The sequence below is a fragment of the Podarcis muralis genome, chromosome 17 (assembly GCF_964188315.1).
Source record: "Podarcis muralis chromosome 17, rPodMur119.hap1.1, whole genome shotgun sequence".
NCBI lineage: Eukaryota > Metazoa > Chordata > Lepidosauria > Squamata > Lacertidae > Podarcis > Podarcis muralis.
The window spans coordinates 32,149,259-32,162,511 of NC_135671.1; the positions used below are offsets into that span (position 1 = coordinate 32,149,259).

The 13,253-nt window shown below is 48.1% G+C and overlaps 1 protein-coding gene across 2 annotated transcripts in view; it reads right to left on the reverse strand.

Moving 5' to 3' along the window:
* Positions 1-3,432: 3,432 nt before the first annotated feature.
* RAB3D (RAB3D, member RAS oncogene family) overlaps positions 3,433-13,253 on the reverse strand; it is a 36,135-nt gene continuing 26,314 nt past the window's right edge. For both annotated transcript variants that reach the window (XM_028712483.2, XM_028712484.2), the window contains exons 3-5: positions 11,961-12,079; positions 8,386-8,510; positions 3,433-4,148 (exon numbers count right to left, since the gene is read on the reverse strand). In XM_028712483.2, coding sequence (XP_028568316.2) covers positions 3,958-4,148; positions 8,386-8,510; positions 11,961-12,079 — 435 coding nt within the window. In that variant the 3' untranslated portion in view covers positions 3,433-3,957. The remainder of the gene's footprint in view (positions 4,149-8,385; positions 8,511-11,960; positions 12,080-13,253) is intronic.

Consider the following 13,253-nt stretch of genomic DNA (forward strand, 5'->3'; position numbering starts at 1 on the left):
GTCCTGATCTATGCTGAATAAACTGCTTGTAAATATGCCTTACATATCTCTCTGTCTATCCTTCCATCGCAAAGAGTTTGTTATCTCTGCTGGCTTGTGTGCTCAGCTTCTGAAGCTCTGAGTCAGTTTTGATGCAGAACTGAGGACAGGACTTTGACTGGCTGCTGGCCAGTGGGCTGGAGCCAGCTGGGGGGTCTGCCAATTGCCCCCGTTCCCTTGGACGCATTGCAACAGTCCTTGTAGAAGTCAGCAGGAAGAAGGATGCAGAAACAATTTACATTATTTGGCTCTGATGCTTTCTACTCTCCTTCTCCCTGTATTCCACCCCCCAGTTCACCAATAGGCACCAGCCCTTATGCAGTGGGCGAGGTTTCTGTCTCCCTCTAGTCCACAGAATCCCTTGCTGCCCGATACAGCTTAGGGCTAGACCAGGGGTAGGCAACCTAAGGCCTGGGGGCCGGATGCGGCCCATTCACCTTCTCAATCCAGTCCATGGACGCTCCGTGAATCAGCGTGTTCTTACATGAGAAGAATGTGTACTTTTATTTAAAATGCATCTCTAGATTATTTGTGGGGCAAAGGAATTCGTTCATCCCCCCCAAAAAAATATAGTCCAGCCCATGACATGGTCTGAGGGATGGTGGACCGCCCCATGGCTGAAAAAGGTTGCTGACCCCTGGGCTAGACTATCAGAAAGATGGTATTCCCTCATACAAACCTGCCTGGGTGCTGAGATCTTCAAGGGAGGCCCTTCTCTTGGTCCCACGACCCTCGGTGGGGATGCAGGCGAGAGCCTTCTTGGTGGTGGCTGCTTCTAGATTCTGGTACTCCCTCCCTAAAGAAGTTGTCCTTCCACCAACAGATGAAGGAAGACCTTCTTGTTCCAACAGGCTTTGGGGAACTACCGTATTTTTCGCCCTACAGGGCGCACCGGCCCATAGGGCGCACCTAATTTTTTGGGGCGGGAAATAATTTTTTTATTCCCCCCCCCCCAGGCACGGGGCTGGGGCGGGGGAATCCCGAGCTTCCCCTGACCCCAGCCCCCAGAACAGGCTGCTATCCGCAAGCCTTGGGAGCCCGGCGGGAACTCCCGTGGGCTCCCCAGGCGTGCAGATATCTGCCCGAAGCCCGGGGCTCAGTGCGCCCCAGGCTTCGGGCTGCAAGCGGCTATCTGCAAGCTTAGGGAGCCCGGCAGGAACTCCCGTGGGCTCCCCAGGCTTGCGGATAGCTTCCTGAAGCCTGGAGAGCGAGAGGGGTCGGTGCGCACCGATGCCTCTCGCTCTCCAGGCTTCAGCGAAAGCCTGCATTCGCCCCATAGGACGCTCACATATTTCCCATTCATTTTTGGAGGAGGAAAAGTGCTTCCTATAGGGCGAAAAATACGGTACTTTCAATGAAAGGGCTGGGGCCGTCCTGTTTCTAAGCTGCCTTAAGCCCCTGCCAGGGAAAAAGGCAGGATATAAATAAATGTATCATAATAATAATCAGAGGGAACACGGGTGGCGCTGTGAGTTAAACCACAGAGCCTAGGACTTGCCAATCAGAAGGTCGGCAGTTTGAATCCCCACAACGGGGTGAGCTCCTGTTGCTCAGTCCCTGCTCCTGCCAACCTAGCAGTTCCAAAGCATGTCAGAGCGCAAGTAGATAAATAGGAAGCAGGAAGGTAAACGGCGTTTCCGTGTGCTGCTTTGGTTCGCCAGAAGCGGCTTAGTCATGCTGGCCACATGACCCAGAAGCTGTACACTGGCTCCCTCAGCCAATAAAGCGAGATGAGCTCCGTAACCCGAGTCGGCCACGACTGGACCTAATGGTCAGGGGTCCCTTTACCTTTATGTTCCTTGGAAAAGGAAAAGGAATGCCTCCATAGCAAGCCAGCACTGAGAAATCAGCAAGGCTTGAAGATGTCTCCTGCATACATTAAATTTGGAAGGATGCAGGGGAACAAGGAGCACAAGGTCAAACTGCCTCCCCCTCACCCGCCCTGCCAATATCTTGTCAGTTTGCATTTGTTAGTGCAGAAAGTTCTTTGATCTGGTGTGTAGAGATCTTTCCTATTCTACTTAATTCTTCTGGAAGCTTCTATGTGAAAGAAACAAGCAGAAGGTTCCTGATGTTTGGGTTATTCCCTCAGAGAAGCTGAGTACAGCTGGCTTAAACTGGTTCTCTTGTCTCTTTCTGTCAAGGAGCCTGGGTTTCACTTTCTCTTTCTATCTCTTTTCCTTCTGGTGTGGTGTTCTGCCCATAGATAGTGTTAATGTTTAGTCTTATTATGATTTATTGTAAGTTTAAGTTAAGTCTGCTGCAACTGGCTTTCTTATGGAAAATGTACTGGATTTGTGACCAATATGCTCATTTGCCTTCAGTAGCAGTAAAGCTCTGCTGGATGAAATACAATTGCCTCTGGTCTATTTTTTGGGAATCTTGCATTGTGTGTAAGTTTTTAGTCTGTTAACTATACATTGGAATCTACTCTGGATCAATAGTGAGAAGAATTTCAATGACGTATCTTATTCCTTGTGTGTACCCACAGGTGGGGATAAAAACAGGTTTGTTTGTCTTTTATCCAAGCAGCAATTAAAATGGGGCAATTAAAATGTTAAAAGTTAAATAAACCTTGTGGAGGGAGGAGTGTTAAGGTATATAGAATTGTACATATGGTTGATTTGAATATGTTATTATTGATTATGGATGCCCAATATTTTCACTGTTTGTTTTCACGTTTTGTGTTTTGATTTTTGGTAAAATCAATCAATCAATCAATCATCCGTTCCACTATGAACCACCCTGAAAGGAACAGGCCGCTCCAACTAGGTTAATAAATAGAAAAATAATGAAAACAAAAAAAATTCCTTCCAGTAGCACCTTAAAGACCAACTAAGTTAGTTCTTGGTATGAGCTTTCGTGTGCATGCACACTTCTTCAGATACACTGAAACAGAAGTTGCCAGATCCTTCTATATAGTGAGAAGGTGGGGAGGGGTATTACCTTCTCACCTTCTCACTATATACCACCTTCTCACTATATAGAAGGATCTGGCAACTTCTGTTTCAGTGTATCTGAAGAAGTGTGCATGCACACGAAAGCTCATACCAAGAACTAACTTAGTTGGTCTTTAAGGTGCTACTGGAAGGAATTTTGTTTTGTTTTGACTATGGCAGACCAACACGGCTACCTATCTGTAACTAGAAAAATAATGGTGGTTATTTCTTGTCTGAGGATATGCAGCATAAAGTGGAAAAACGGGAAGTGTGGAATGGGAAGTCTAAAGGGAACAGATGAAGGGAAATATGTAGAATATGCATGTATGTATTGAAATTCTGGAAAAGCCAAAATAAAATAAAAGGAGCAGGCCCCTCCACCACCCCACTGTGACAGCCCTTCGAGTTGTATTTCTCCCTCCCTTAAAAGCTCAGGGAATGAGGATACCCGTCATCAAACTGCCACTGGGTTTATTTTTATTAAATAGCGGAGAAGTTGGCAAAAGGCTGAAGTTGGCAAAAAGAGAACTGGCCTCCCAATCTCTTCAGCGATACAGGCAGGATTGGCTGGTAATGTATGTAAACGGTTGGAGTTTGGCTGGAGACTTGAAAAGAAGTTGGGGGAAGTTCTCCACTGTTCTGGAGGTGGGTCAGCATCTCCCGGGATGCAAAGATAGGTTGAATACTGGAGGGAGGGAGTGTGTGAGTCTCAGAGAGAGAGAGAGAAGGGCAGAGAGAACAGGCAATCATGCTCCTTTGCTAGAAAATGCCAATCATGCTATGGGATGGGGAGGGGGGGTGGGCAGAGGGGGACTGGGCAGCTGGCACATGCTGTCAGAGGCAAAACAGGTACAGCCAGAGGCAAACAGGGCAGATCAGCCAACCAAAGGTCAGGTGAAGAGGTGCACAGCTGCTGAGTCTTCCTCTCTACGTACGACAATGAATTGCTACAGGGTCCAAGGGGTGGGCACAGTCCTTTCTAGCAAGAGCAGCTGCTGGACTGTGCAGGAGGGGTCTCATTCAGGGCAGTGTTCTTGTGGTTGTTGCTGGTCATGCCAGGGCTGGCGTCCAGGCTCTCGTTCATCTTCTCGCAGATTATGTCCACCAAGCGCTCAAAGACTTGCTTGACGTTGATGTTGTCCTTCGCGCTGGCCTCAAAGAATTCAAAACCTGCAGGGGGGGGGGGGGAAAGCATTTTGTAAAAAAGAAGAAGAGGGGGCCAGAGGAGCACAGAAAGTAAGAGCCCTGCGGGATCAGGCCCATGGCCCATCTAATCCGGCATCCTGTTCTCACAGTGGCCAACCAAACGCCTGCGGGAAACCTGAAGGCAGGACCTGCGAGCATCAAAACTCTTCCTTCCTGCAGTTTCCAACAAATGGTTTTCAGAAGTATGGCTAGTAGCCTTAGCCACTGGCGGAGGAAGGGTGGGCGGTTGGCCCCGGGTGTCATCCCTGATGGGGGGGGGGACTGTTAGAATTCCTGCTCCGTGGTTGCAGTCATGGGATTGTTTGTGGCGAAATTGATTTATTGATCTGGCGCGACCCCCGCTAATTGATTTGCGAACCTCAATTAGCTATTTATGGCTGCCCGGCACACTTCCCTGCGAGACTCTGCTCCGTCTCCCGCAGCTCTTCAGTCGCTCCAGTCACGCCTTAGCAGAGATAGACACAGCGGTGTGAAACTGTCACGTCCTTTGACAAACACATACAGAGTCCAGGTTTGTCCATTTCAGCTCTTTATTCCGACATTCCCCCAGGGATCTCCTGGGCTCCTTGCAGCCATTACAGACTACGTCTTTCTCCCTCAAAGACCAGAGGGGAACAGAACGAAACTCCTCCCAGCTCCTCCCAGCTTCTAAAAGCTGACGTCAGAATGTTGAGGCATCATGGGAACTTCTTAACCAGTTAAGTTCCAAACCTCATACCCCCTCTTGCCGAAAATTCTGACAAGACCTTTTTGAGTTCAACACCTTTACCTTTGCCTTGTGCCCCTTCCCGGCATCTTTCCCAGGCACCCGTTGAACCCCTTCAACATTCCCAGAATCACACTGTGCGACACTTTTCCACGCACCTGCGACCTGATACCCTACTGACCCTTTAAGGCCAGCAGTTGTGTCTTCTCCGTCAGACTCTTCCCCCTCTGACTTGACAACCCTTCCGTGAGCTTTCTCCATTACCGGAGATGAAGCCTCACACCTGGACACTCCATTCACAACCCTTGGAGATGCCCAAACCTGCCCTGAACCCTGACCCTGGACTTGGTCCCCATCACCGGGTTTTGAACCCTGATTCTGGACCTGATCCCCGTCACCGGATTCAGCCACAGCCTCCCTTCTTCCTTGAGAAGACTTTGCACCCGTCACCTGGTGACGTATTCCCTTTTCCTTGAAAAATTCCTCCAGAGCAGACCCAGTAAACTGTGACCCTCGGTCGCTCTTGAACCCTTGCACCTTGGTGGAAAACCTTAGTTCCACCTCCGCAACCCAATCCTTGATCAGTTGTCGCCCCCCTCTGAAAATGGAACAGGTGTCATTTTCAAAGCACATTTTTGAACCCCTGCTTCATTAGAGCAGATACAGATAACCGACAACTATTCAGTCCTGGCACAACGTAGACCTCTTGCTCCTCCTGTAAAGGAGAGAAAAACACGTTAGCCACACCACAGACTGATTTTTTGTGCTCCGTCTGCGAACATAACAGTCAATCCTGTTGAAACAGCCCTGCAGTTCCGCATTTTGCCAGCAGGTTTGCCTATCAGGTACTGCCTGATAGTAGAATCCAAAAACACCCAGCGTGTCACCGTGTCCTGGCTGGAGTTGTTCTTCACAGTTGCCATAGAAGCAACAAACGTCCCGCTGCCTCTGTCCTTGGCAGCATCCGAAACCGCAACATCCTGCGTTGCTCTGAAGACTGGACTTATCTCAGAGTTCCCAGACAACTCTGCAGCACGTATCTCCCTCTGCAGCAGATGGCTGGCCTTGAAGCCTGTAGCTGTGTCCTGTTTCCCAGGCCTCGACTTTCGACGCAAACATCTCTTGGCAGCCTTTGGAAAAAGAGGCTTTTCTGTGCTTTTACTGCTCACCGCCCCCCCCCCACTGCTCCCAGGGCTCCCAGGACGCTTTCCTGCACCCCCAGTGGTAGATAAAGGGCTCCCAGCAGCTTGCCTCTCTCCAAGCTCCTCACGCAGATGTTGAACTCCAGTGGAAAAACACTGCCTTGGGCACCTCCCAGCTGGCCTCCTCCTCCTTCTTCCGGAAAAGCACTCCTTGCCAGCTCCGCCCCCTCTGAACCTCCACTTCATTCCAGCACGTACAGTGGAAAACTTTTTAAACGTGCCTTTGGAAAAGTCCGCCCCCAACCCTGCTCAGCAGCACTCCTTGTGGCTAAAGCATCAGGGACAGGGGCTCCAGCCGTCTCTAGGCTTTTGTATTCCTTCTCCAGGGCTCTGGCCTTTTGCTGAAGCTTCACAGCACACTCCCAGACAGCCCTTTTAGACTCTGCAAACCTGGCAGCAACAGCAACAGTGCCAAAAGTCCCTTCGCCCCCCCTCTGGGGCCCACAGCCCTTCGCAGCTGTGCACCGGCTCTCACGAAGGTGGTCAGCGCCATCTTGCCTTCCTGTTCTGAAGCAGCCATCTCCCGGCCCTTGCTGTCCGCCTCCAGCCTCACAAACTCCCTGGAGCACTAGCCAAACGGCCTCTGGCTTCCTGGCACCCAGAACAGTAGACTTCAGATCAGCAGCCAGGTTGCCCAACTTCTTAAAGTGAGCATGGAATGTCCTCCAAGACCTGGCAGCCTGCCATCCTCTTCCGTTCTCCCAAGGGGCCCCAAGCTGTACTTACAGTTCACAAGCTCCTCTGGCACCCGTGGAGAAGCGATTCCTTGCTGCCTTCAGCTCCGCAGCTCTCCTTGCCTCTTAACACCAGGCAAAATCCTCGACATCAGGCGAGACTCACTGAAAGCAGCCTCCGACCTCCGGCCAGCTTCCGTTTCTCAGATCGCCAACTTCAAACGCATTCCGGCACTTCCAGTGACAGTTTTACAAGCGGTGATTAGTACCCATAACCTGTGGCGAAATTGATTTATTGATCTGGCGCGACCCCCGCTAATTGATTTGCGAACCTCAATTAGCTATTTATGGCTGCCCGGCACACTTCCCTGCGAGACTCTGCTCCGTCTCCCGCAGCTCTTCAGTCGCTCCAGTCACGCCTTAGCAGAGATAGACACAGCGGTGTGAAACTGTCACGTCCTTTGACAAACACATACAGAGTCCAGGTTTGTCCATTTCAGCTCTTTATTCCGACATTCCCCCAGGGATCTCCTGGGCTCCTTGCAGCCATTACAGACTACGTCTTTCTCCCTCAAAGACCAGAGGGGAACAGAACGAAACTCCTCCCAGCTCCTCCCAGCTTCTAAAAGCTGACGTCAGAATGTTGAGGCATCATGGGAACTTCTTAACCAGTTAAGTTCCAAACCTCATATTGTTGTCTTTCACATGACGGTATATGTTTTGGCTCCACAGAGTGGGAAGTGACGGAGACAGGATGTTTGTGTTACTGCGTTCCGTGAAGTGGGACTGTTGTCCTTTGTTCTTTTCCTCTTTGCTGCCTGATGCTAGAGACAGAGGAAGCCATGTTGCAGTGTTCCGTGTGTGTTTATATGTAAATAAAGTAGATTAGCCAAAATGCAGAGTTGCTAGGGTTCTGCCACGCAAGCTGCGAAGACTCTGCGGATCCCTAAGTGTGCCGATGTCTGTTGGCTGTGATGTTCGGGCAGAAGAAAGCTTTTGAAGCTCCTGAATGAGCGACCAGGAGGGAAGAAGAAGAGTTTGGATTTGATATCCCGCTTTATCACTACCCAAAGGAGTCTCAAAGCGGCTCACAATCTCCTTTCCCTTCCTCCCCCACAACAAACACTCTGTGAGGTGAGTGAGGCTGAGAGACTTCAGAGAAGTGTGACTAGACCAAGGTCACCCAGCAGCTGCATGTGGAGGAGCGGAGACGCGAACCCGGTTCCCCAGATTACAACTCTACCGCTCTTAACCACTACACCACACTGGCTCTCAAGGAGGAAGAGTGCTACCCGAATGTAGGCGGAACACCTGACAGGGACATCGCTGCCCCACCCCCCAGGACGCTCACCCCACTTCCGCAGGCAGCTAGCCCCGCCCCTGGTGAACAGCATTCGCGCCGCTCTGGGTGCCAGAGCAGCTAGCTCTGCATCTGGTCTTAGCTTCCATTAATTTGCTTAACCATCTCTTTAAGCTGTTCCAAGTTGTTGGCCATCCCTGCCTCCTGTGCGAGGGGTTCACTATGTGCTGCGTGACAAAATGCTTTGAGGGGTGGGGTGTTGAGGGAGGGGTCCGATCTAATCTGGAGCTGTGTAGATAGGAGAGAGGTCAGGACACACCTAGCTCATCCGCCAGCCTCTTGCCGTCCTCAGTGGGTATCACTCGGTCATCCTCCAGGTCACACTTGTTCCCAACTAGAATCACTTGCGCATTGTCCCATGAGTAAGTCTTGATCTGAGTTGCCCTGTGAGAGGGACAGAGAAGGCATTTAGGAGAAAGGGACTTTTTGATCTTGTAATTATTTTTTTGGCAAACGCTTTGAGTTTGTTTCTTTATGGTCAAGTGGTATCTAAATAAATATAATAAGACTAATAAGACTAATAAGACTAATAAGACTACTACTACTACTACTACTAATAATAATAATTTATTTATGGCTGGTTTCCCCAGCCACTCTGAATTTTATGAAATAAATACAGTGGTACCACGGGTTACATATGCTTCAGGTTACACACTCCGCTAACCCAGAAATAGTACCTCGGGTTAAGAACTTTGCTTCAGGATGAGAACAGAAACCGTGCAGCGGCGGCGTGGCGGCAGCAAGAGGCCGCATTAGCTAAAGTGGTGCTTCAGGTTAAGAACAGTTTCAGGTTAAGAACGGACCTCCAGAACGAATTAAGTACTTAACCCGAGGTACCACTGTAAATGAAACCATCCAACTCTAAAATCACACAGCAGCACCGCTGCCCTTCACTACCTCAATCTTGTGCAAAACAATAGTGATTTGGGCTAAAAAGAATGGGATTCCAGTTTCAGTGCCTACAGCAGGGATGGGGAATCTGCAGTCCTCCAGATATTGTTTGTGTCCTGCTCCCATCAGACCCAGCCAGCACAGATTCCCCATCCTTGGCCTACAGAAACCACAGAACCGAGGGTTGTATGAGTATGGACAAGATCAGAATGAGCCATCAGCATGTACACAGAATGTTCTCAGCTTTTCTGATCCCTGCTGTCAGCCACCCACACTGCTCTTGCCAAGTCACACAATCCCTGACCACAGGGATCATGGAAGAAGCATGACTAGCTTCTTGCTGTGGCCACTGACCCAAGGGTGAAGGCTATCTGGTCTCCCCTACAAGAAGCTTCCTGTGTTCCAGGAATAATCTCCGTAAACAAAGGTTAAATGGGTTAAAATAGATACATTTACATAGATGTATATTGTTATTTTATTATGAATAAGGTTGATAAGTTTAGATAATAGGGTTTATTAGAGTGAAAAGATGTTGAGAAGGATGGGAAGTCAAATTAATGTACTAAATTTATACTAGGAAGACTTATATATACAGTGGTACCTCGGGTTAAGTACTTAATTTGTTCCGGAGGTCCGTTCTTAGCCTGAAACTGTTCTTAACCTGAAGCAGCACTTTAGCTAATGGGGCCTCCCGCTGCCGCCGCGCCGCCACTGCGCAATTTCTGTTCTCATCCTGAAGCAAAGTTCTTAACCCGAGGTACTATTTCTGGGTTAGCGGAGTCTGTAACCTGAAGCGTATGTAACCTGAAGCGTATGTAACCCGAGGTACCACTGTATATTTGTTGGGATTTTTATTTTGATAAGTTTGATTTACAGATTATAAAATGTCTTTGACGTACGGATGCAATTACGGTTAATAAAGCATAAAAAAAGAAAATAATTCAAAAGAAGCTTCCAGGTAGCATACTGCATTGTCAAATGCGCCAACCAAAGAAGGCTAAATGAACTCTTCAGCATGTGGAATGTAGACAGACACATCATTTGCCACACACTGTTTGTTTAAGAACGAATGGGGATAAACAGGCAAGAGCTCATGTGGTTTCTCTGTTTGGAAATGTAACAGGGGTGTTTAGCTATCCTGGTCTGGCGCAACAAACACAGCCAAGAGCTTTGTGGAACAGTAAGGGCTAACAGGCTTATTGTGGTATCAAGCTTTCAGGGACCAGAGTCCTCTTCATCGGTTCTGGGCATCATATGTACAGACACCACTCTTGAATGCTTTGAGGGATACAATAATTATTCAGGTGGATAAACTCAAGGCAGAACTCAGACGTGAAACCGAGATGGGCTTGCAGCTAAGCAGCTGATGCCCGAAAGATCTCTGTCAACGCAACAAAACCTGAACAGGCTTGCAACTCCTCCTGGGTGTGTCTGTGCAAGAGCTTTTGGGGCTTTGGTTATCAAGCCAGAAGTGAGAGTAGCAGTGAGTGATTGTGGGTTGCTGCAACTTTTAACCCGCAGTCCAACCCAACAAGTCTCTTAGTCGGCTTGGAGGATTAGCCGGGATCTGCAGAGGGGATGGCTCTGGTGCCATGAGGATTTCATGCAGTTCAAGCTGCGGAGAAATCCCCATGCAGACCTGCCCCAGCAGCCTCTAAAAAGCACTGCCTGCAACTCATTTCCCTCGCATTTACGAGACTGCCTCTCCTGGTCTGCCCTGCAGAGGACCTTAAGGTCCATGAATAACCATAGTTTAGAGGTCCCAGGCCCTAAGGAAGTCTCCTCCACCAGGCCAGGGCCTTTTCAGTGATGGCTCCGACCCGGTGGAATGCTCTGTCCCATGAGCTTGGTCCCTTCAGGATTTAACCTCCTTCCGTCAGGCCTGTAAGACAGAGCTATTCCGCCTGGTCTTTAATTTGAATTCAGCCTGATCTTTTATTTCCCTTTTCTTCCCTCCCCCTACTCCTTTTATGCAGATCACCCGCTCTGAGACCCCACAGCTAATTCTCCTCTGGCCTCCTCGCTGGCCCAAGTAGGACCAATTCAGCCAGCTAGCCCTGGGGATTATCTAATGCTTATTTCCCCTAAATAGATTTTTGAATTTTATTGTTATTCATGTTTTTATATTGTATTTTATGCTGCTTTTACAATTAAGTGTTTTAAATTTGTCGCCCTGAGCCCGGTTTTTGAACAGGGAAGGGTGGGGTATAAATAAAATTTATTATTATTATTATTATTAAAAAGCCATCCACAAAAAGGGAATAAGTTCGAGGAACCTGCGGGTTGGAACCCTGGAAGAGGGTAACCCAATGCTTTGCTCCATAGCACAATAGGACTTCAAGGCATGCCAGGTCTTTACAGGTTTCAAGGACTTTGCCATACATGCCAGAACCTTATCCGACAGCAAGGGGACATTTGTATAGCATATATATCCTACATAAGAAGCTGCCTTATAACCAAGTCGCACCATTGGTCCACCTAGTTCAGTGGTGTCTACTCAGGCGGTCAGTGTCTCTTTGGAGTCTCAAACAGGGAAAGGTCTTCCCCAGCTCTGTTATCCAATATCCTGAACTGGAGACCTTTGGGTGCAAAGGATGCGTCTCACCACTGAGCTATGGTGCCTTTGGCCCACTGGAGAAGGGGCTTTGGTACTGGGCACTTCCATAAAGGCCTGTCCCATTCATTTCCTGGGAACTGGGTGTAGGCAAGCAGAAGACCAAGCGGGTTGCGTAGCATTTGAATAAAGTTCTCTCGATACAAAAGTAGAGAATCCACTGGCCATCCTGAGAGAAAGGACCTCAGGCACACCCTGCTACACCTCTACCTGAGCACACACCCTTTTCTGCTTTAAAGGCACACAGGTAAGGTTGGAAATCCACATCCTGGGAAATAGGAAGACATAGATCCCAGTCTCATCCTAGAATTCTGTGCAGCATTCCTTACCAGTCTTGTACAGCACTGAAAGACTCCTGGTTGGAAATATCATACATGAGTAAGAAGCCCATGGCTCCCCTGTAATAGGCTGTTGTTATCGTCCGGTATCGCTCTTGGCCGGCTGTGTCCTTAGAGAAAGAGAAGAAGGTTATTTATGTACATGCCACTACTGCGGTCCATGTTTCGTTAGCCCCAAAATGGAAAGCGAACGAGGTCCCAACCAAAGGAAAGTGGCAACTTAAGTTGACAGAATATGTACAGCTTGCAGACTTAATGGAATAAGAGAACAAGAAGAACATACGTTTAGAGAAGATTGGGAAACATTTATTGAATGTATGGGGGAAGATTGTGTACACTTGAAAATGTTGGCAGCATTAAGATAAATTTGACAGTGCAAATAAGTTTTGATGGATGTAATAATGGAATAGTGAATGGTTTAGTTTATGTTTATGTAAAATACGCAGGGATTTATGATATGTAAAATGAACCATGGAAAGAGAAGAAGAGAAGTCACTGAATATTTTAAGGATGTTTAAATGAGTATTCTAAATTATAAAACAGAAAAATTAATAAAAATTATATTTAAAAGAGAGAGAGAAAGAGAAGAAGGTTAGCCAGTAAGAATACAGTCTTTTCAGCCAAAATCCCCAGGAAGGATCCATCTCACTTCACCCACTGTAAGGAATCCTAAGAGCTCTACTGAATCAGATCTTCTATTATTATTATTATTATTATTATTATTATTATTATTATTATTATTATTATTTTGTACCCTGTCCATCTGACTGGGTTTCCCCATCCACTCTAGGTGGCTTCCATCTTGTCTGGCAACCTGCTTCTCAAAGTGGCAAGAAAATTTCTCAGGCTTTCCCCAAACACGGCACCCTTCCCTTCCACCCACCCAACCAGAATCAGTTACTGCCTGACCAGCCATACACCTTCCAGACTGGTTTGTGGCTGAAAGATGATGCCATATGCACCCAGCTTTATACACTTGGCTTTTTGAGAAGTCAGGCTTCTCATTTGGGGTGGGAATCTATATTTTAATTTTAAGGCTACCATGTTTATTTGTGCATCGCTGCGAGCCCTCTCTTGAGTGGAAAACATGACTCATAAATACATATAATAGAGCACTAAAGGAATACACAATGATGACCAAGTGAGATATGGAGCAAGAGCTAAGGTCACACATAAAGCACAGATGCAGAAAGGCTGTGGAATGGTAGCTCATCCCCAGCTGCTTAGCCTTGGAGACAAGAGTCGTCCCTGGTTCTTCCTGGACACCTGCTCCCTTGCAGCCCG